Here is a 25,533-nt window from a genome sequence, read left to right as displayed (position 1 = left end):
GACTGATATCATGCCGGATGATGAAGGAATGACGGGGTATATTAACAATCTATGAAAAATGGCAACGCATGAAAAGGTGACTGTGATTTCTTATCACCATGATACAAATAAATATATGATCCTAATAATGAATTGCCAGGCTCCATTACGCAAAGCAAGAATATTTCTACAGCTTTCGTAACTCCAAGGACAATATTAACAACGCTTTGCTTCTATATCTCCCGCAGCCTCTTTTTCATCTGTTGTATCGTATCTCAGTTCCGTGTCTCAGTTCTATATCTCAGTTCCGTGTCTGTTCATTCATCATGCTCCTGCTATTACCAAGGCCAGAGCAGTGTATTTTCGTATTGTATATTTAGACCTACCTTACATTTTAGAAAAGTACAATAAGAGTTGAAAACATAAAAAGAATCTTCATTTAATAGAAATGTGAATATATTTACCATCATTGTGTTTGTATTTTTCACTTTATAATAATAATAATAATAATAATACAATCAACCCAAAATGTTTTATTATGCCTCCTGTCTTCAAAGGAGTGAGTGAGTGAGTGAGTGAGTGAGAGAGCGCTTCCAAGGATATGTTTCTCACCTTAACAAGACGTGCGATACAGAGTGCTCTGTCATTTCTTCATTTGTGTTTTGATTGTAGCTTTCCTCCTATGTGTCGTGATATATTACAATGGGTAAGGAATAGGTCGGCGGGGAAAAATGTTTGTTGTAATCAAGACTAAGACGAGTAATAAATAGACACTTGTCCCAGCCCTGCTTGAAAGTCAATATTTTGCAGTTACCATGGTAACACATCATGGATGAAAGTTGTCATGGTAACACATCTCCACTGAATTTCATTGAATCAAATAAATTTCAAACAGAACTTAAAGTCAATGTAATATCAGTTTGGTAACCACCGTTACATGTCAGATCTCTGCTCATCGAGGAACACATTTCATAATGTCATTATGTGTATTGATAACATACAAGGAACGCTTGAAAATTAAACACGTATATCAGACATAAGTTTTACAAAGTAATGGTAAATTTAAACATATTGATTTAGGTTTTCTGTATTTTTTTCACTGTAAGGAAATTTCTAAAAAGATAATGTCATTTGGTTCTTGTTTGACAATTCGCAATTTGTATGAACAAAATCTTTCCAAAACATTATTAGGACTATTTCATTAATGTAAATTATTTCAACTTAACAAGAAATTGTTGTTTTACATATTGCACATAAAAAACAAGAAAGCCCGGGAGCTATGACAAAAGCACCGTATTTGTTGTATTCAATGCTCTACTCATGAAAAAAACTTATTATATTCATTACACACCATGACATCATAAAGTACTGAAAACTAAGAGAAAATTGCACATTGTTTCAACAATTCAACCACATTAAAACAAAACACACCTCTGACAAAACCAAAAGCTGATTCAAACAGTTCCTAAAGACAGTTCCTAAACTCTTGTGAAGATTTATTTAGTCTCTTGTTACTTCTAATAACCTGGCAAAGACTTGATCTTTTTCGTTCCTGGGTTTGGCCATACTCTAATTGTATTTGCATATGTTGTCCTACAGAGTACTTACCAAAGGAGCTGTGTTTTTACACTTAACTGAGTCTTAAAAAACACTTGTTTTTTGTATCTGTGTCTTAATGAGGGTAGCTTGAAAGTCCTAGAGGAATAAGAAATCAATCGATTTGTCACCTGAACAAAAATATAATACACACGTTAAGCTACTTGTCTGATAGAAAAATGGAAACAGAATATATTACACAAAGTCTTAACATAACAATGCAACACAAACTTTCAACAAGTTTACAATTGAGAGTATTTTTCATTGCACACAAGAACCCTGTTTTCCTAAACAATATATACCCCTACCTATACAACCAAGCATAAGGATTTTGACATATGTTTTACTGTCGATATAAAAATTAATAATTATAATACTGATTATATTTTTTTACACAAATTTCCATTTAAAAGTTTGTCATCCGTAATGACACCAAATGCCAGGCCCCACGTGTGACATTGTCTCAAACTATCACTTACATTTAGTGACTATCCACTACACCAAATACTGGCACGACACGCCTTACCGATTACTGATAATATGAATCCCTATAATAAAATACCCCGGTATACACTGGCCGATCCAGAAAGGAGGGAGAGGGTGTCCGCCCCCCCTAACATGATAACCTATGTTTTCGTTCACTTCACCTCACGTTTGTTCCATTGCCTTTTTAAAAATCCTCCCTCTGCTACAAATATGAGTATGAAATCGTCACAGCCACTTGGGATTCTGCTGCAGGCACAACCCCATCTGTGTGTATCAGGGTGTAGCCACCAAGTATTGTCTACGTGGTATACACCTGACTTACAAGGATTGTACAGTGATAGCAGCCATTCTAAATTATCTTAATTTACATTGAAGAGATTCCTAGTTACTAATATCACGCTCCACAGTGAATCAATCAGTTCAGTTTACACTCCTAAGACCCACATTTCAGTCACATCACTGCGTTTGAGATTAATGTGGGAGGAAAGCCCAAAGTGATGCAGGTCGTAGATGTCGGTTACCGCTTTGATGAAACCCACAATGATCATGATCAGGGAGAATCCTGGCTCGACAAAGGTACACAACTCTGCACAGCGAATTGCAGCTCAAAGACCACTGGGCTTGCAAGCAAATCTCATGCTCTATAGAATTCAACTTGACAATATCTTTCATCACAATCAATGTTGCATCGCTAGTCTTGTATCATATAGTCACATATATATCATATAGTCACATATATATCATATCATATATATCATTTCATATATCACATCATATCATGGATCATACCATCTTTGTATGTCATACCATACAGCTCTTGTAGTACATCAACATGTGATAATTACGCCAAGCTTGTATCAGAGCAGGAAAATTAACACATCATCTTGCCTGTGATATTAATTCATAACTTCAATCTAAACCAACATTTCCGACAGAAATTTTAACATTGAGACATGAGAAAAGTGTAGGTGTATTACAAAGTGAAATCATTGTGGTGGGGAATAGGGCACAAGTATTGTATATCACTCTCAAAGACGCTACCCTTGAATCGCAATATGTATCATATAACTCCACTCTCTCCTCTGTAACTACCACAAGCAGCTACGGCCAGAAGCACCATCATATAACTCCACCCTCTCCTCTGTAACTACCACAAACAGCTACGGCCAGAAGCACCATCATATGGCTAGTTCACAACATCCACAACGCCTAGCTACGGTCTACATCCTCACACCGACAACTGACAACACCTAGTGCAACCACAGCCGAACTGACATCGAAGACCAACCAGCTTCTTTACCCTTTCATAAACATCCACCACATCTCTGCCAAGGCATATTTCATATCCCAGCTGTTTATATTTGCAGACATTCCAACAATTAAACAGACATAGATTTAGAGAGCAGATGGTAATGAAATTTACTGCTTATTTATTTACTTGCTTAATCTGTGTCTAAAAGGTTAAATACTTGGTCCTTTTGCATCCCTTTCAAACCTTTAAGTTTTGCTTGCAGACACGTCTTGCGACGGGGATGCACACTGGCAGTTTAACTTTAGTCCTGTTTGAGAGCTTGATTGCTACATCATTTAATGTCTACTCAAGACCTCATCATCGACCATACCATCTTGTTGTGTAAGACTCACTCTGTGATTGTCACCCCACATAATGTCCTGCTGTCATTGAACAGCTCTTCTAGCAGACATATGGTTCATTATCTGTGTCATTCATGGGCTGGCTGGATGTTTGAGACAAATGATCCCATCGGATGGATGTCTCATTGGCTGGCTGGCTGGCTGGATGTTTGAGACACATGGTTGCTATCACACACTATGTCCCATTCATTGTGTCCCAAGGCCGTTCCTAATTACCAAATGTAAGTTGTAGAGACATGATCCTGTTGCCTTATTCTGTCTGGCACTGTCAAAGTCTATTTCTATGACACATGGTCTCTTGGTTAAACATGCTTTCTTTGGCTGTCCACAACACATGACAAAAATGGTCAATTCTATGTCTAAGACACACAGGGTGGGTGCTATTGGCTGATTCTGTCTAAACAGACAAGACACCATTTCTATGTCTAAGACACACAGGGTGGGTGCTATTGGCTGATTCTATGTCTAAAACACACATGACACCAGTTCTATGTCTAAGACACACATGACGCCATTGGCTGATTCTATGTCTAAGACACACATGACACCAGTTCTATGTCTAAGACACACATGACGCCATTGGCTGATTCTATGTCTAAGACACACATGACGCCATTGGCTGATTCTATGTCTAAGACACACGACGCCATTGGCTGATTCTATGTCAAAGACCCACTCCAACCCATTGATTATCTCTAACCCTATGAGAAACATGATTCTATTGGCTGTCTCCAAGGAGACCATAACCATGGTAACATGCACGACATCTCTGTATCCAACAGCAACACTTGTGTGTCAGCACCTGGTTCTAGAGACACGTCTGTACTTTCACTGAAAGTCACACGTCAACATAGCTGATCCCCTTTCAAAAGTCTGTATTTCAGAGAGACATCACATGATCCATGTGAAGCCTGAGACGTCCTGTTTACACACACAGAAAGTAGGCCATGTCACCGTGACGCTCACTTGAAACCATACACCTCCACCACTTTACAGGTGAAATCCTGCTTTTCACACAGCGGGTCGTTGTCAAAGGTGTCACACTTTTCTGTACGACAATGTACCAGGTTTTCATCGAGTTGGATAGCTTCACCTTGGCTGAAAAGACAAATAACAGGCATGGCAACAACTTGTGCTTTAATGTTGTCAGAGCTAGGTTGAAAAAATATAAGCAAGTAGCTTCATTACTCATTTCAAAATTATATCTATAAATCAAATAATAAGAAATAATAGGTATGTTGACATTGTATGCTGACATTGTATGCTGACATTCTATGTTGACATTGTATGCTGACATTGTATGTTGACATTGTATGTTGTTGACATTGTATGCTGACATTGTATGTTGACATTGTATGCTGATATTGTATGTTGACATTGTATGCTGACATTGTATGCTGACATTGTACGCTGATATTGTATGCTGACATTGTATGCTGACATTGTATGCTGACATTGTATGCTGACATTGTATGTTGACATTGTATGTTGTTGACATTGTATGTTGACATTGTATGCTGACATTGTATGTTGACATTGTATGCTGACATTGTATGCTGACATTGTATGTTGACATTGTATGCTGACATTGTATGCTGACATTGTATGTTGACATTGTATGCTGACATTGTATGTTGACATTTGCCTAAAAAATATGTGTAGGAAAATAACCCAAATAAAATCATACATACTCATGTATCCATCACTATAATGTTAATATAGATTTGTACGTTTGTTGTAGGGCTGTGACAGATACGTGAGTACCCTATAAACAGGTTGGGTATAGATGGGCTCGAGTCAGTTTTCAAGTACCTAAGAAAGGGAGATAACTCTACATGAAACTTGTTGACAAGGACACAGAACTCTCCTAAGCAGTGAACCCAGCCACAGCAGGCCGAGGAAACGGAAGAGAAATGTTCAAGCATGTTCGTCTAAGGCGCCTCGATTCGCTGTGCAGAGTTGTGTCCCTTGGGCACGCCAGAAAACTATGATTGTCGGTTCAAATCCCGCTTCCCCATGATTATGTTTCTAGGTTTGTCAGCTCTATACCCGTGCTCGTGGGTTTCACCAAAGTGGTAAAGGTCTGAGACCTGCATCACCTCGGGCTTTCCTCCAACATTAAGCTGTCATGCCGTGATATAACTGGAATACTGTTAAAAGCGGCGATGAACCCAACTCACTCACTCACTAACTTTGACCTTGATACACGAGAACTTCAAACAGCCCAATAGATATGAAAAACAGATCATTCCTGGTCAAAGTAAACACAAAACTCACTTGGCAACTTTTGAACAGAAACCAGTGCACAATGCTAACGAGAGTTCTATGTCCTTGACAACAAGTTCATTTAGAGTTATCTCCCTTCCATGAGTACTCAAGTCCTTGCAAACGGACTTGAGTCCATCAATACCCGACCCTTTATTATTGGGTACTCTAGTGACCGTCAAAGCCCTATACATAAGCACCTGATCCATTTGGTTACCTCATATTCTAACCCATTCCACTGAAGATTCCGGGGTAGAATAGGTCTTCAGCAACCCATGCTTGCCGTAAAAGGCAACTATGCTTGTCGTAAAAGGCGACTTACGTTATCGGGTGGTCAGGCAGCTGACTTGGTTGATACATGTCATCGATCCCAATTTCGTGGATTGATGCTCATGATGTCAATCACTGGATTGTCGGGTCCAGACTTGATTATTTTACAGACCGCCGTCATATAGCTGGAATATTGCTGAGTGCGGCGTTAAACAACAAACAAAACTAACCCAGTCCACACAGGGTCACATCTTATAGCCAGTGAGAGTGGTAAAGACTTACCCGCCACCAATGGTCAGGATAGAGGTGTCACCGGCCAGGAACATGTTTGCTGTGTTGGGGATATCTTCATACAAGAGTCCCACCCAATCATACTTTAACTTGATCGGGTACAGTGTGAAGATGAACGTCTCGCCGGTGCCAAAGTATGAGAGATTCTTCTCCTTTGACTTCCTCTGCTGCCATGAAGCTGAACAGAAGGCGCCAAACACCTGCAAACAGAGAAAACGACGATGAACAGAAGGTGTCGAACACCTGCAAACAGAGAAAACGACGATGAACAGAAGGCGCCAAACACCTGCAAACAGAGAAAACGATGATGAACAGAAGGTGTCGAACACCTGCAAACAGAGAAAACGACGATGAACAGAAGGCGCCAAACACCTGCAAACAGAGAAAACGACGATGAACAGAAGGTGTCGAACACCTGCAAACAGAGAAAACGACGATGAACAGAAGGCGCCGAACACCTGCAAACAGAGAAAACGACGATGAACAGAAGGCGCCAAACACCTGCAAACAGAGAAAACAACGATGAACAGAAGGCGCCAAACACCTGCAAACAGAGAAAACGACGATGAACAGAAGGCGCCAAACACCTGCAAACAGAGAAAACGACGATGAACAGAAGGTGTCGAACACCTGCAAACAGAGAAAACGACAATGAACAGAAGGCGCCGAACACCTGCAAACAGAGAAACCGACGATGAACAGAAGATGCCGAACACCTGCAAACAGAGAAACGACGATGAACAGAAGGCGCCGAACACCTGCAAACAGAGAAACGACGATGAACAGAAGGCGCCAAACACCTGCAAACAGAGAAAACGACAATGAACAGAAGGCGCCGAACACCTGCAAACAGAGAAACCGACGATGAACAGAAGATGCTGAACACCTGCAAACAGAGAAACGACGATGAACAGAAGGCGCCGAACACCTGCAAACAGAGAAACGACGATGAACAGAAGGCGCCAAACACCTGCAAACAGAGAAACGACGATGAACAGAAGGCGCCGAACACCTGCAAACAGAGAAAACGACGATGAACAGAAGGCGCCAAACACCTGCAAACAGAGAAAAAGACAATGAACAGAAGGCGCCAAACACCTGCAAACAGAGAAAACGACGATGAACAGAAGGCGCCAAACACCTGCAAACAGAGAAAACGACGATGAACAGAAGGCGCCAAACACCTGCAAACAGAGAAAAAGACGATGAACAGAAGGCGCCGAACACCTGCAAAAAGAGAAAACGACGATGAACAGAAGGCGCCAAACACCTGCAAAAAGAGAAAACGACGATGAAACAGAAGGCGCCAAACACCTGCAAAAAGAGAAAACGACGATGAACAGAAGGCGCCGAACACCTGCAAAAAGAGAAAACGACGATGAACAGAAGATGCCATATCTTTGTACATCTCAACACCAGCCCTCTATCTGGCGACCAGTTTTGTGCCATTGTTGTCACCTTCATTATACCTTGGAAGCAATGCGGTACTGATGTTACAAGACATAATCTGTGAACAAACAATGGCATTTAGAAAGTGGTCAAATGTAACAAATGTTACATATGGGATAACACTTTTCTGAGTAAAGTACAGGTTCTCATACTTTTTGGGGTTGAATCCTGTCCTGGACTCGAACCTACACTGCCAGAGTGGCAGGATTCAACCCCAAAAAGTATGAGAACCTGTACTTTACTCAGAAAAGTGTTATCCCATATGTAACATTTGTTACATTTGACCACTTTCTAAATGCCATTGTTTGTTCATAGCTTTAGGCCATGGGAGCAGTGCCAATTTACACTTGTCAGGGGGCTACACAGAGTACTGATCTGGACTACCAGTTGTCAGACTTTCATTTTGTGGAAGCCTCGGTGGCTGAGTGGGTTGGATCGCTGACTTTGTGTGCTGGCGATTAGGTGCCCCACTCTGGCAGTGTGGGTTCGAATCCCGGGCGGGACTCAACCTCAAAAATGACAAGAATCTATACTTTACTCAGAAAGTGTTATCCCAGACGTAACATTTGTTACATGACGTAATCTGTTTTTATCAGATCCTGTCACAATAACATCATACAAATGCTGAAGTATATATGGATCAGGGCCCCATTCCACAACGACAATTGTAAGCCTTATTATTAAGTGTGGGAATGACGATTATCTCAGTCCTTTGATCGTTTCATGGAACCAGACAATCCAGTGACTGACATGAGTATCGACCTTTGCAACTGAGATACGATGACATGCATCAAACAAGTCAGCAAGCCTGACCACCCGATCTCGTTAGTATGGGAATGACGATCATATTCGTGGAACCAGACAATCCAGTGACTGACACCATAAACATCAATCCTCGCAATTGGGATACGATGACATGCATCAACCAAGTCAGTAAGCCTGACCACCCGATCCCGTTAGTAGGGGAATGACGATCATATTCGTGGAACCAGACAATCAAGTGATTGACATCATGAGCATCGATCCACGCAATTGGGATACATTGACATGCATCAACCAAGTCAGCAAGTCTGACCACCCAATCCTAGTAGTCATGTCTAACGACTGTCGGGCTGGTCTTACATATTTATGCACAACATTTTCTGTGGTGAATACGTAAGCTTGCACAGAAAATAACAAATATTGCTTTGCAGATAATATGTTTGTTTTCATGTTTTTAGTTCAGGGGAACTGTATTTAAACAATACTTTTATTAAAAGTATCACCTAAATTGCAGATTATTTTCAAACGCTACAACATTGGAATATATTAACCTGATTCACATCTATCATGAAACAGCTGATTAAAACATGCTAAACTAATGTGCAACAATGCCAGGCCCTTGTGGGCTTATACAGAAAATCAATATCACCAGCCCCCAACTGTTGCAAGTAGTGGCGCAGGCTAAAGAGACATGTTTTTTACTGACCCAGCACAAAATGATTATTTCACAGAATATGTGTGGTATTGATTTGTTGGGGCGGCAGAAATGTATTAACCTGTTGCTCTTGCTGACCTATTTGATGTTCAATGTAAGACCCAAATTACAGACACTTAGCTTTCCATACAACATAAATGTCATACATGGAGTCCCAGTCGGAGATCTGTATTCACCCTGATACACACCAGCAGCCCAAACTTCTAGTGTCAGAAATAAACATAAAATATTTAAAAGCTATACTGACTCAAAGTCACATGACCAAAGGCTGTTAATTTTATCAGCCTCATGCCAGGACTTTTTTTGGGTGGTGAGGGTGAGGACGGGGATGGGAGCGGCAGGGTGGAGAGGGTGAGGACGGGGATGGGAGCGGTAGGGTGGTGAGGGTGGGGATGGGGATGGGAGCGGCAGGGTGGTGAGGGTGAGGACGGGGATGGGGATGGGAGCGGCAGGGTGGTGAGGGTGAGGATGGGGATGGGAGCGGCAGGGTGGTGAGGGTGAGGACGGGGATGGGGATGGGAGCGGCAGGGTGGTGACGGTGAGGACAGGGATGGGAGCGGCAGGGTGGTGAGGGTGAGGACGGGGATGGGAGCGGCAGGGTGGAGAGGGTGAGGACGGGGATGGGAGTGGCAGGGTGGTGAGGGTGAGGACGGGGATGGGAGCGGCAGGGTGGTGAGGGTGAGGGTGAGGACGGGGATGGGAGCAGCAGGGTGGTGAGGGTGAGGACGGGGATGGGAGCGGCAGGGTGGTGAGGGTGAGGACGGAGATGGGAGCTGCAGGGTGGTGAGGGTGAGGACGGTGACGGGAGTGGCAGGGTTGAGAGGGTGAGGACGGAGATGGGAGCGGCAGGGTGGTGAGGGTGAGGACGGGGACGGGGATGGGAGCAGCAGGGTGGTGAGGGTGAGGACGGGGATGGGAGCAGCAGGGTGGTGAGGGTGAGGACGGGGATGGGGATGGGAGCGGCAGGGTGGAGAGGGTAAGGATGGGGATGGGAGCAGCAGGGTGGTGAGGGTGAGGACGGGGATGGGGATGGGAGCGGCAGGGTGGAGAGGGTAAGGATGGGGATGGGAGCAGCAGGGTGGTGAGGGTGAGGACGGGGATGGGGATGGGAGCGGCAGGGTGGAGAGGGTAAGGATGGGGATGGGAGCGGCAGGGTGGTGAGGGTGAGGACGGGGATGACAGCGGCAAGGTGGAGAGGGTTGAGCTTGGGGTTTTTGACCCAAAAACTCAGGTCAGTAAGTTAAAAAAAATGTAAAACAAAAATATTTCCAATCATTTTTTCATTTTCCCAAAATGTTATGGAATCGTCCATTTGATATTCGGAGGGGGGCTCAGATTTTGTATCGAGATTAAAGAACTGTCGGAAACGCTAGACAAATGCTTTTCTGGCTTTATTTCATAAATACAAATCAGGCTATCATGGCTATAGCATATATCAAATTAATGCAATTCTACCTAATCGAGTCTGCCCTAACTGACACTGGGATTAGCCTCAAAATGTACTTTTACAGGTAAAATGATGATAAACTTAGAAAATATCCGTGTGTTGTCATGCATGTATGAAATGGTTTAAAGCCTGGTATGATTACCTGACACCTGTCCCGAGGTGATGACCTCACACCAGCCATGCATTCTCATATATACAATGTCACCTGAATTGGGGGTGGTCTCAAAATATTGCTGTTATTGTACTATATTGATATACATATATGCGTTGACAGTGCAGCAATTAAGATATGTACTGCATTATATTCGCTTGGAATAATTATGGAATAGTTAAAAGCTATGAAACGAGAGTATTGGAAGGCTGGGGATTTTGAATCAAGAAATATTTGTTGACATTCTATTTCAAAACACGATCTTCAGCCTTTGCCATACCTTGGGTGTAATTCTAGCTAGGGCTGTGATGATACCCTTTGACATGTGAGAGTTTGACTGTTGTGTTATGCCTTGCCACGCTCCCTGTACAGTTAGCCTAGATAAACTCAATAGGGTTGAGCTCACAATGTCTGACGGGCGTATGCAAGACAACGCAACCTCTTGTACCGCCAGGACATCTGTCTTTACAGTGCTCTTATTCAGGCGAATATTTTCCATGAGCTCAACTTTCGTTTTGGTTGGTCTGAAGTCGACATAGCAAGATGTGAGATATTTCTGCATGGTCGCCTTCAGACTACTCATGGTTGGCAAGTCCTGCACGTTATGATAACGAGCGGTATCCATGACAATGACCCTGGGGTACCAACTAGTCTATGAACACATCACCAGTCATAGCCTCATGATAATCACCAGTTTTCTTTTAAGCCTTGAAAAATAGCCATCAATAAGCCACAGATAACTGGTTCCGATAACCTGTGGCACGATAACCTTTACCTGATGGTTCCATGGGTGCTTTTTGTCCATCTGACGGTAGCCACCTGTAGTCTGTGGAATGATTCTTATTCACCCCGGGTTCATTAAGGACTGAGATAGTCATGAATAGTGCGGAGATCATGGGACCTATTGGACAACATCAGCCACGTGCAGTGTATCAAAATCCCATCTCTCTAGTGGAGTCCGGGAAACACAAATTGTGTCTTTAATTTCCTCCCGAATTCTACTACAGTGCATGTTGGCACCGTTGTGACCCATCCTTTCAAGATGTCTGCTTGTACACGTAACAACATGATAGTTTCTTAAACAACTGTTTCCAGTGATGGGAATAAAAATAACAAACAGCAGATATTGTTGGGTACAGGGTATTCATTGCCGTTTACCAAACTGACATTTAAAAGACTACTTTGAGTGATTTTGCAATTCATCATTCTCATTTGGAGCCAAAGGGAGTGTACCCGTTATTTCAATAGCAGCACTCTGTGAAAAATTCTATCCTTTTTTAACGGGCAAAACACATTTTTCTAGTATTTCCGACAGCACCTTAGGTGTTTTGCAGCTAAAGCTATGAACCCAATATTTTTTTACTTAAAACTATGAGCCTGAATTTTTATTAAAGAAAAACACACCTGGCAATATCTTTTCTGTTGAACAGTCTGAAGCATACTTATTATTTTTTGAGTCCCCTACAGAATATCAAAATGATTGATCCCTGAGGAGGAAGGAAACCAAAAAAGTATGGGCTGAAATTTTAACAAATTTTCAACTGGTTTTCAATCGATTACTCTAACCAATTGATAAATACAGATTTAGCAAAGTAAATAAGGTGGGTTTTCTCAAACATTTTACTAATTTAGGCAGAATAAAAAAAAACTGCTTTTTTTCATATTTCATTTTATGGGAGACAGCAAATTCTAAAACAAAGATATCAAAAAAATTATGGCTTTAATAGTTTTTGTGTAAATCTCACCTCATTCTCTGTGTTGCGTATAAAGAAGAGTGTCTGTTGCCTGGACTCAATCTTGCTGTAGACAGTTCGTAGACTGGTGCCATGCTCATCCGATGTGAACAGCAGCTCCGGCACACACACCGCCAGCCGCGCGGGCAACCAGCTCCATACGGTGTGCAACTGCAACAACACAGTCCTAGTTGAACATCGACATCGACTGTGAAACCTCTAGACAGTAGCTAGCCCAGCAACATAGTCGGGATTAACAATTTTCTGGATTAATAAATTTCACAATATATAAATCATGGGCAGAGTACTATTCCTTTAACCATAAAAGGGCGTTCCTTTAAGGATTGTTTGGAAGGTAACCAGAATATCTGGGTTTGAGATTATTGCGTTTCTCTGTAGGTTCCCAGTCAATATTGATCCCAGCAATATTCAAGCTATATGACAGGGATTCGAACCTTGGCCTTCACATTAACCACTTGGCTATACCACGACAATAGATTATGTCCTCAGATAGACCACACAAACTCAGGCAGTACTTGGAGTCGTTAGGCAGTACTTGGAGTCGTTAGGCAGTACTTGGGAGTCGTTAGGCAGTACTTGGGATACGTTAGGCAGTACTTGTAGTCGTTAGGCAATTCGTACAAACATGGTGCCTGATCCAAGAAGGTTTTTGCTAGAGGGGGAGCAGTCAGTATTGGGTTGAGAGGGAGCATTCATTTAACACATACTGTTAGTCTCCAGCAGATCAGACAAGGTGATAAGGATGTCATACAAAATGCATCAATGTGCGTCAAACTTCCGCAACATTCAATGTTCAAGTTGTAGAACAGGAAGACAAGAAAGTTCAAATGAATACACCATGTTAAACATATTAAAGAACAGAATATAGGAAACATTTTGATTGGTCAACATGCAAACTTGTAGACATCTACAAGAATCAAAATAAACACTGACACACAAGACTGATTAATACCACATCAGCATATACTTTACCATACAGCTACACAAACAATACTTTGTGGTAATATTTGCAATTTCTTATTTTGCCATGTTCATGTCACACATACTGCATAGAAACAAATAATGATGGATTCAAAAAGAGTGTGTGTGTGTGTCTGTGTCTGCTTGTACTAGTCACAATTAATGCGTGTTATATAGTGCTAGCCCACTGAGATACCATGCCGCAGTTTAACATGGATACCCTACTCAGACACAGTATACTGACGCCAACCAACCACACCTTGTCTTTCAGAAGCTGAATCATTTCAGAAAGCTGAGATCTGATTGGCTCAGGAACCCATGCATTCTTCATGAGAACTGGGTGGGTAAAGTTAACAATGGGATCACCCAACACAACCTTCTATCTAACCAGGTATCTTCAGCTATCATATGAGAGTAAAGGGACCAATTTTACAATCACTAACGAGGCACTACAAGTTATCTTTACAGGAAGTGAGTGAGCGAGTATGCATTTACACTGCTGTAAGCAATATTCCAGCAATATCACAGCAGGGAACGCCAGACACTTCACATATTGTGCCCATTTGGGGAATCAAACCCAGGTCTTAGGCGTGACAAGCAAATGCTTTAACCACTAGGCTACCTCACCACCCCTTATCTGAAGAGATATGTAGCAAGAGAAACTACTATATGTACAGAACGTTTCCTCTGGCTTCTTTCTCCGAGGTAACGCTATGTGTTGCTGCAACAATATTCCATGCCATAGCATGCCTCTTCAAGGTACCGTATTCGACGTAATAAGCGCCCAGGGTGCTCTCAAAATTAGAAATAGGGAGCTCTTATTAGAATATTATTTTGTTGGAAAAAAAACAGTTGAAAGATAAATTTTGTGTTTTATCATGTTTATGGTGACAGCCTGAAATGTTTATGTACGACAGATATATTTTTCTAGCATTTAATTGCCCATAATTAAGGATGCATATAACACACGAGTGCTTATTATAGGTATTATAAATAAGTCTTGTGTACATTGATCAATTGGAAGGGGTGCTAATTAGGATTGTTTACTAGCCAATATATCAGCAAATAACGCCATGGGAGCTTATTACAGTGGGGCGCTTATTACGTCGAAGACAGTACTCGTTTCAAAATACCAGTCAACAAATCTGAACTGAAGTACACAATTTAATCCCATTATTATACTGTCTGGTTATAAAAACGTGTTCATTGTATATCTTGACTTATGTTCATTGATGTTTGTAATATATTTTATTAATTTTATTCAAAATTTCATTCAACATTGTTAACATTAATTTCGGAAAAATCGTGTGTGAAGTGATCAGTAGAATGCACAACTCATCGTTCTTTACAGCAAACACGGTCAGATTACCACTATTGACCCTTGAAATGAACCTTAGTTGCCATACATATATCATAAATGCCATACTTTGACTCGTGAAAGGACATATTTGTGGCAATTTGGCTATTGTGTCAACATAACATTTCCGAAAACAAAATACATGAAGAGAAGGAAGTCCCTATGGTGACTCGTCAAGTTGTTCCATACGAAAAAATATCCTGCAATAGCAATCACCTGTCCCAAAGTGCTACTCTAATGGTTCTTATAATTTCAAATATATTTTGTAAAAGCTGCAAGTAAAATAACATGACATTGCAATATACTATTCCTGATAAAATAATAATTTCAGACACAATTTCTTCCAACCATTGCATCAAAATTCTTTGAAGTTGTATCACTGGGTATTCCAATAATATCACAGCGTGTCAGCTTAATGTGGGAGGAAAGCTCAAAGTGATGCAGGTCTTAGACATTTACCACTTCGGTGAAACCCACGGGCACGGGTATGGTGCTGACAAACCCAGAAACATAATCGGGGTAAACCGGGATTCGAACTGACAATCATAGGTTTCTGGCGCGCCCAAGGGATGCAACACTGCACAGCGAATCGAGGCGCCTTAGATGACTGGGCCACCCGTGCTCCCACAGCAAAATGGTTGGTTGGTTATATATTCCAGCTATATGACGGCGGTCTGTAAATAATCGAGTCTGGACCAGACAATCCAGTGATTGATATCATGAGCATCGATCCACAGAATTGGGATTGATGACATGCATCAACCAAGTCAGTGAACCTGACCACCCGATCCCATTAGTCGCCTTTTACGACAAGCATAGTCGCCTTTTACGGCAAGCATGGGTTGCTGAAGACCTATTCTAACCCGGAATCTTCACGGGTCTCACAGCAAAATGAGACAAGTTTACCTTCCATAACGAAAACAGCTGTGTGAGTGATGTAAAATATTTTTAGAGACAGTCAGTGGCCCCCATAATTCTATAAAATAAACCTAGCTACACAAACACGCTAATTATGCACCAATAAAAAAATGATAGCAAGAAAACCATGAGGCCGCAGCCTTGGCAGAACAATGAGTATGAGATCAGTAAAAGTTGGAAAGAAGTGGTGCCTTTTGACAAAAATATAAACAAAACTAAAACTTTTCACATCACAGAAAAAAACCAATCGCTGTGCATGAAGAAAACAAACTGAAAAGGTAGCAGAAGCAAGATGTCCGCCAATGACGTGCCCATGCTACATTGACAGAGTTGTTTCCCCTGATACTCACTTCTTCCTGAGTGATAATGCTACTTTTGAAATTTGGGAAAACGTGAATCCCGAGAGACCTGGACCTACCCCGAGAAGTGGAGGGCTGCTTGTAACAGAAGTGAGTGAGTGAGTGAGTGAGTGAGTTAGGTTTAAGGCTGCTTTGAACAGTTTCTCAGTTTTATCACAGCGAGTACGCTTACTTTGGCTGGAAAGCCCAAAATTTGACAGGTCTAATAGTCTGACCAGTGGACTACATATCATGGTTGTCTCCCTTAGTCCTGCCAGGATGCGTTGATCATAGATTAGAATACCAGATTCATTCTGATTGGGATCAATGGCTTGTCAGAATTATATCCATTCTGACATGTTTGAGGGGAGTTAAAAGTCACGTCAGCAATATCTCAGCCATATTGTGAATTGACATGTTGGAACTTGAACTAGAGATGGTCCAATCTTCAAAAATTGAAACAAATCCAAAACTGAAATTCAACATCCAGGGGGAGAATCTCAGATTTGAACCTTTGATCAGAGGTTTCTTGCCTACCTAAGCAGCGTTAGAAATTGGCACTAGTCCTGTAGTCCTTGACAATCTGCCCAATAGTTAAGGCATCATAAGGACTAGTAGAAATTGGCACTAGTCCTGTAGTCCTTGCCAATCTGCCCAATAGTTAAGGCATATAAGGACTAGTGGAAATTTGCCATTTTTAATGGTTTTGCTATATGTAATCATTATAAGGACTAGTGGACTAAAAATGTTAGTTTTACCCCTACTAAGTGGCGTAACTCTTAGAGTGATTTGCGGTACTTTAAACAAATACGCCACCAGTGCTCCTTGTGCCAATTTGAAAACAGAAATGACATTGTCTGAACAGACTGGGTTTCACATCCCCCTACCAGACAAATGAAGAGTTTTTAATTACCTGATTAAAATCAATCTTTTCGGAATGGACAGCTTCTGTTTCTGAGACTAGATAATTTCCAACAGCTATATAATATTCATTTATAGTCATTATTTATGCACAATCTCAAGCGGGTACAGAGTTTCATACACTGGTTTAATAATTTCACATTGCAAATTTGGCACACACACAAATCTTCCAACTACTCACCATATCGGGCGTGAGAACACTTGACCCTTTCATATGCTGCATGATGATTGGTCCACTAAATGACCTTGACATTGGTACTCCAATGGAGTGGGTGGAAGCCCGTCTCATCATAAGGTCGTTCTTGGCAGAATGGATGTGAATTCTGCTGTTTATGTACATCTCGTGTTTCAACTCCAAACGTTTGATTTCCTTCCGAGACAAACCACGTATGCCAAAGGCAATCTGAATCATGAACATTTGAAGAATATGTATTGCATGAAGAGGTTTCTCATCTTATCTATCATCACATGTTATCTGCCACTCAGTGTATATCATCACGTTATCTGCCACTCAGTGTATATCATCACGTTATCTGCCACTCAGTGTATATCATCACATGCTATCTGCCACTCAGTGTATATCATCACATGTTATCTGCCACTCAGTGTATATCATCACGTTATCTGCCACTCAGTGTATATCATCACATGTTATCTGCCACTCAGTGTATATCATCACGTTATCTGCCACTCAGTGTATATCATCACGTTATCTGCCACTCAGTGTATATCATCACATGCTATCTGCCACTCAGTGTATATCATCACATGCTATCTGCCACTCAGTGTATATCATCACGTTATCTGCCACTCAGTGTATATCATCACATGCTATCTGCCACTCAGTGTATATCATCACGTTATCTGCCACTCAGTGTATATCATCACATATTATCACTCAGTGTATATCATCACATGTTATCTGCCACCCAGTGTATATCATCACATGTTATCTACCACTCAGTGTATATCATCACATGTTATCATCCACTCATTGCATATCATAATGTTATTGTCCACTCAGTGCATATCATCAGATGTTATCTGCCACTCAGTGTATATCATCATGTTATCAACCACTCAGTGTATATCATCACGTTATCTTCCACTCAGCGTATAACATCACATGTTATCTACCACTCAGTGTATATCATCACGTTATCTACCACTCAGTGTATGTCATCAGATGTTATCTACCACTCAGTGTATATCATCACATGTTATCTTCCACTCAGTGTATGTCATCAGATGTTATCTACCCCTCAGTGTATGTCATCACATGTTATCTTCCACTCAGCGTATAACATCACATTATCTACCACTCAGTGTATATCATCACGTTATCTACTACTCAGTGTATATCATCACATGTTATCTACATTTCAGAATATATCATCACATGTTATCTACCACTCAGAATATATCATCACATACTATCTACCACTAAGTGCATATCATCACATGTTATCATTCACTCAGAATATATCATCAGATGTTATCTACCACTCAGAATATATCATCATGCTATCTACTACTCGGTGCATATCTCACCTTCAAGAATTTAGTGAGATCCACTGGCATCTTCTCACAGAATCGGCTGATGTTGTTTGAGATGTTGACGCTGACAGGTTCTCCGTTTGAGGCAGCTCGCTTACCTGCAGCATGAACACCAAGAGCATCACCCATCTGATCACTGGTATCATCACATGTTAGTATTCTTACCACAGAGAACTTTCCAGATCAGAAACCCAAACAATCCCCAACAGGGAGGGAGTCAGTACCACATCATCTAGAAATAATTATTTCTGGGAGTGAGACACATCCTCATTAATCCAGGGTATTATATCTTTATTCTTTCATGATAAAGACCCTGGAGCCATTGGCTACATAGTTTCCTGCTGAAACGTAATCAAGAGTATAATGGTACAAGCTGGAGAAGGACCGTCAGAAACGAATGGGTCTATCCTCACTGTTCCCGTTTACCGGTAATTACCAGTTTTGGCTTGGACCGGTAACCCCTGTGGACGGCAAATACAGTATCTTATAAATCTTTGTTGTTGAACAAAACATTGGCGAGATTCATATATATATATATCATGACATATATAAAGCATATTTTTCAAACAAAGTCAGGTTGTCTGTTTCCATCAGGGTTTCCCCTTGTCTATTTTTTGTGCAAGTAAAATATATATTTGTAGCGACTCGAAATATTCAAAAAAAGAGAGAGAAAATTGTGACTGAACTTTGTGTGAATGACAAATAGATTTGACTAAGTTACTTCATAGATGCATTGAATTTTCATACAGTTTTTTATTGGTAATTTTTAGCTGCCAGTTTCGCCCGCATACAGTATGAGGACGGCTAGGACCGCTCTGTACAGTGTGCAGCTCACCTGAGTATTTGGCGTACAGTATGAGGACAGCTAGGACCGCTCTGTACAGTGTGCAGCTCACCTGAGTATTTGGCGTACAGTATGAGGACGGCTAGGACCGCTCTGTACAGTGTGCAGCTCACCTGAGTATTTGGCGTACAGTATGAGGACGGCTAGGACCGCTCTGTACAGTGTGCAGCTCACCTGAGTATTTGGCGTACAGTATGAGGACAGCTAGGACCGCTCTGTACAGTGTGCAGCTCACCTGAGTATTTGGCGTACAGTATGAGGACGGCTAGGACCGCTCTGTACAGGACCTTTACACCTTCCACCAGGAAGCAGTCCGTTATCTTCACCTGAAACACAGATCCCAAGTTGACAAACAGAATATTACCCTCATCAGTAGCAACATCCAGTAACTGACTTTAAGATATTTGCCCATGTGCACTTTTGTGATTCTCAAACCTGATGGGTCCGTCAAAGAGATATGCCGTCAAATTGCTACAATGGTGGGAACAATGCGATATGGCATCATCCATTGCTCATGACTTCAAAAATATTCATGATGTCATGTGAAAAAATCAGGACAACAGGCTGACTTTAGTGAAGGTTCTCTGCAGGACTGACATTTCATACAATTTTCGTTCTACAAATGACAATCAGTAATACATTTAACCAACTGGGATTTACAGCTTATCCATCCCGTGTGAAGGAAAGGTGTATCTCCAGCATCAAAGGCTCAGGAATGTCCGGCACCAAAGGTTCAGGAATGTCCGGCACCAAAGGCTCAGGAATGTCCGGCACTAAAGGCTCAGGAATGTCAGACACCAAAGACTCAGGAATGTCAGACACCAAAGGCTCAGGAATGTCCGGCACCAAAGGCTCAGGAATGTCCGGCACCAAAGGCTCAGGAATGTCCGGCACTAAAGGCTCAGGAATGTCCGGCACCAAAGGCTCAGGAATGTCCGGCACCAAAGGCTCAGGAATATCCGGCACTAAAGGCTCAGGAATGTCAGACACCAAAGACTCAGGAATGTCAGACACCAAAGACTCAGGAATGTCCGGCACCAAAGGCTCAGGAATGTCTGACACCAAAGGCTCAGGAATGTCCGGCACCAAAGGCTCAGGAATGTCCGGCACCAAAGGCTCAGGAATGTCTGGCACCAAAGGTTCAGGAATGTCCGGCACCAAAGGCTCAGGAATGTCTAGCACCAAAGGCTCAGGAATGTCCAGCACCAAAGGCTCAGGAATGTCTGACACCAAAGGCTCAGGAATGTCCGGCACCAAAGGCTCAGGAATGTCTGGCACCAAAGGCTCAGGATTTACTCCTTTCACCCATACAGAGGAGATGTTCAAATAATTCCCTGTGGCCAGCTGGTTATTTTCTAAATATCTGTCCCATGCCCACTCGTACTACTCTGCCACATGATCAAAGAAGGCATCCTTCCTGCATGTGGATATTTTCCCAAAGTGGGCCCATGTTTATCATTATCAAGAGTGAGTGAGTGAGTGAGTGAGTGAGTGAGTGAGTGAGTGAGTGAGTGAGAGTGAGTGAGTATGGCTTGCTCCACCATTCAGAAATATTCCAGCAATATCACGGCGGGGGACACCAGAAATGGCATCCCATGTTGCACTCATGTGGGGAATTGAACCCCCGTTGTTAGCATGACGAGCTTACGTTGTAACCAGTAGACTACCCTACTGCCCCATTATTAACATGGTGCTGTGACAAACAAGTCCCTGCCAAACAAACACAATCCATACACAATAAAGTCAGAGCCGTAGTCCCCCTGAACAGCCCAGGGCATCCACAGAGGGTTTAAACAATTCACATCAAACGAAATAAAATAAACAAAACAAAACATATCAACCAATTAATAAAATAAAACGACAAGTTCCTTTTCACCTGTTTTCCAAGAGGAATATAATACAAATTGTCAAAATTATGATTAAAATCATGAATAATTATCCAGATCATAAGACATGTTCAAATACTAACCCCACTACTCACATCAAATAACTACCAGTATCAATAACCCAGGTAACTAGACATGATCAATATTCATATCAATTAACAAATTCATCATTCCAAACTATCCACATCAATCATCCAGATAATTAGAAAGAACCGATACTAATTAATCCACTACCCACAACGTCCACAATCTAACTGAGACGGCGACAGTATTTCTATATATATATATCCTCCAGACAAGTGGATAAAGTACAAGGCTCTTAAGTCCTTTAATCTCAGACAAATATGTGCCCATCAGGAGGTGAGCACTGCCTCCTCGATCATGCCGCTGCCTGACACAGCGAGGTGGCGGGATGTCGACGTGTTGTGGTCAGCTAGACATGCCTAAACAAACGCTTCTCTGCAGGAAGAAGATTCTCATTGCCAGCCATCTCAACACATGCCCTGTTGCTCAATGACCCTTGTACAAACAGACTCACGTTTTTATGCTTGAAAATTCTTTTTATCTTATGCATATTTTGGTATCAAAAGAGACATGATGTGTCTTTGAAAAAAATAGATGTTTGAAACTTGAGTCATAAGTGTCTATCTTTGTCTGAAAGAATATTTCTGGTACTAGAAACGTAGAAACTAGAAACATTAGCAATACAATATATCCACATTTGCTGCACAAGAACATTATGCACTAGAGTCCTTTTGTGTAGGGATCGGTATTGCAGGTTTAAAATGTATCACAACATTTTGCGATGCACAAGGCCATATTGTGATAAGCATCATGATATATTGTATTATTATAATCTTTGAATTCAGCAGCAATCTGACACATTTAGGTAGGACTTGAAGCTCATAAATGGAACAAGACAAAGATGCCGGTACAACATGATGTTTACTCAGTCAATAAATACGCAGCCATCTTGGGGTCCTGAATGCATGCTGCGGAGCACCTAAGTCATTTGGCAAAAAAATAACATTAAAAAATTGCTATTTGACATCACCCAATATATCAAGCATGAAATAATGATACTGTATAATGTATCAGGGAAAGAATGAACCTCAATTTACCGATAACTGATATTACCACACACATTTACTTATGTGTATCTCAAACTTGGACATAATTTTTTTTTTATTTGTTCAGGACAGATAATCCTCATTGTTTATTCTCAACATGTTTGCATGGTGTGTTCCATCAATCTTGAGGAAATACACCACAGCCCCAGCAAACATTTGCGCTGTACATGAATCCCCAAATACAATACAAAACATATAATGCGCCGTGCGTCACTTTTTTTTTAAATTGAATATCTAAATGAATGTATAGTGTCCTTGTCTACCCATTGTACCCTGATACCTGAACTCCCCAACTTGACGACGTCTTAAATTGGACACATTTTTTTTAGAGGGAAGTGTCCAGTGAGTTGTTCCCCATAGATGTACCTGGGCAGCACAGATGAACGCAATGGCCGAACGATCGCACCAAAAAGTGGAAGAAATAACACAATCCTTCTTGGGATATAAGGTGCACTTGTGCATGTTGTGAGAATACCAAACTAAATCCGCTTGTACATAAAAATGGAGCTGCCCGACATTGACTCGGTCGGATTGGTTTCAGGGAGTCATCATTATTTAAATACAGGTACAAGCTTGTACAATTTATTGACATCCTGAAAAAGGAGGTAATTTTCATTTTATGTTGCATAAGAGTCTATATTACTGGTGGGAGACATAAAAATTCCTGTAGATCCACCACAGTGACAGGTGGAGTGTAGGTGCTACCGATATAAGGGAATGGAAGGTCCCTGTAGATCCACCACTGTGACAGGTGGAGTGTAGGTGCTACCCATATAAGGGAAGGGAAGGTCCCTGTAGATCCACCACAGTGACAGGGGGAGTGTAGGTGCTACCTACTAGGTAAGGGAAGGGCAGGTCCCTGTAGATCCACCACAGTGACAACGGAGTGGGGGTTGCTACCTACCAGGTAAGGGAAGGGCAGGTCCCTGTAGATCCACCACAGTGACAGGTGGAGTGTAGGTGCTACCTACCAGGTAAGGGAAGGGCAGGTCCCTGTAGATCCACCACAGTGACAGGGGGAGTGGGGGTGCTACCGATGTAAGGGAAGGGCACGTCCCTGTAGATCCACCACAGTGACAGGGGGAGTGGGGGTGCTACCGATGTAAGGGAAGGGCAGGTCCCTGTAGATCCACCACTGTGACAGGGGGAGTGGGGGTGCTACCGATGTAAGGGAAGGGCAGGTCCCTGTAGATCCACCACAGTGACAGGTGGAGTGGGGGTTGCTACCTACCAGGTAAGGGAAGGGCAGGTCCCTGTAGATCCACCACAGTGACAGGTGGAGTGGGGGTTGCTACCTACCAGGTAAGAGAAGGGCAGGTCCCTGTAGATCCACCACAACCAGTTCTCAAACACAGCCTCCGTGTTGCTGCTCTGTCTCACGATGTGAACATAAGCCGATTTCTGAATTGAATCAAAAGATTTCTTTACTACATCTTAATATATATATTGAACAGTGAGTGAGTGGGGTTTAACGTTGCTTTGAACAGTATTCCATGACCATGCCAGCTTCATGTGGGAAGAAACCAGGAAATGCAAAGCAATACATCAGATTTACTGTCTAACAGCTGAGCAATTCTTAAAAATGTGTGATGTTATTCATTCTTATAATAAAATATAAATATTTGAAATTCAAGCAAGGCAACATAAGCATGTCACTGTATAAGAGCCTCTCCTCTATGGGCCCTGTCATCAATACTAGCACCTCCACAAAGCTCAAACATTAGTTAACCTATTTAACATGAATTATAAAAAAAATTAAAATTAAACTTGGGAACTACTGACATGTCCTGCAGACTTGGGGCCAGATATCAGCCTCTGAGCAGGTCTAGATAAACTTCTGCCTTGGTGCAGACCTGGGACCAAATATCAGCCTCTGAGCAAGTCTAGAAAAAGCCTTCCTTGGTGCAGACTTGGGCCAAACATCAGCCTCTGAGCAGGTCTAGAAAATCCCCTGCCTTGGTGCAGACTTGGGGCAAATATCAGCCTCTGAGCAGGTCTAGATAGAGCCTGATTTGGTGCAGACTTGGGGCCAAATATCAGCCTCTGAGCAGGTCTAGATAGAGCCTGATTTGGTGCAGACTTGGGGCCAAATATCAGCCTCTGAGCAGGTCTAGATAAAGCCTGCCTTGGTGCAGACTTGGGGCCAAATATCAGCCTCTGAGCAGGTCTAGATAAAGCCTGCCTTGGTGCAGACCTGGGACCAAATATCAGCCTCTGAGCAGGTCTAGATAAAGCCTGCCTTGGTGCAGACTTTGGGCCAAATATCAGCCTCTGGGCAGGTCTAGATACAGCCTGATTTGGTGCAGACTTGGGACCAAATATCAGCCTCTGAGCAGGTCTAGACAAAACCTGCCTTGGTGCAGACTTGGGGCCAAATATCAGCCTCTGAGCAGGTCTCGATAAAGCCTGCCTTGGTGCAGAGTTGGAGCAAATATCAGCCTCTGAGCAGGTCTAGATAAAGCCTGCCTTGGTGCAGACTTGGGACCAAATATCAGCCTCTGAGCAGGTCTAGATAAAGCCTACCTTGGTGCAGACTTTGGGCAAAATATCAGCCTCTGAGCAGGTCTAGATAGAGCCTGATTTGGTGCAGACTTGGGGCCAAATATCAGCCTCTGAGCAGGTCTAGACAAAACCTGCCTTGGTGCAGACTTGGGACCAAATATCAGCCTCTGAGCAGGTCTAGATAAAGCCAGCCTTGGTGCAGACTTGGGGCCAAATATCAGCCACTGAGCAGATCTAGACAAAACCTGCCTTGGTGCAGACTTGGGGCCAAATATCAGCCTCTGAGCAGGTCTAGACAAAAC

General features: G+C 42.2%; 1 protein-coding gene across 3 annotated transcripts in view; it reads right to left on the bottom strand.

Moving 5' to 3' along the window:
* Nucleotides 1-3,193: 3,193 nt before the first annotated feature.
* The window catches only part of LOC139449082 (GTPase-activating protein skywalker-like), a 44,677-nt gene continuing 22,337 nt past the window's right edge, over nucleotides 3,194-25,533 (bottom strand). The window contains exons 4-11 of one of the 3 annotated variants that reach the window (XM_071230544.1): nucleotides 24,029-24,130; nucleotides 19,949-20,039; nucleotides 18,864-18,967; nucleotides 17,494-17,715; nucleotides 16,404-16,490; nucleotides 12,810-12,968; nucleotides 6,532-6,740; nucleotides 3,194-4,812 (exon numbers count right to left, since the gene is read on the bottom strand). In XM_071230544.1, the coding sequence (XP_071086645.1) occupies nucleotides 4,677-4,812; nucleotides 6,532-6,740; nucleotides 12,810-12,968; nucleotides 16,404-16,490; nucleotides 17,494-17,715; nucleotides 18,864-18,967; nucleotides 19,949-20,039; nucleotides 24,029-24,130 (1,110 nt within the window). In that variant the 3' untranslated portion in view covers nucleotides 3,194-4,676. The remainder of the gene's footprint in view (nucleotides 4,813-6,531; nucleotides 6,741-12,809; nucleotides 12,969-16,403; nucleotides 16,491-17,493; nucleotides 17,716-18,863; nucleotides 18,968-19,948; nucleotides 20,040-24,028; nucleotides 24,131-25,533) is intronic. The other 2 variants (XM_071230545.1, XM_071230546.1) reach the window with 2 other exon arrangements.

Source organism: Haliotis cracherodii, unplaced genomic scaffold, assembly GCF_022045235.1.
Source record: "Haliotis cracherodii isolate W230 unplaced genomic scaffold, xgHalCrac1.p SCAF_7, whole genome shotgun sequence".
Classification (NCBI taxonomy): Eukaryota; Metazoa; Mollusca; class Gastropoda; order Lepetellida; family Haliotidae; genus Haliotis; species Haliotis cracherodii.
Note: the sequence above shows the minus strand (reverse complement) of the source record. Positions and strands in the feature narration are given on the sequence as shown.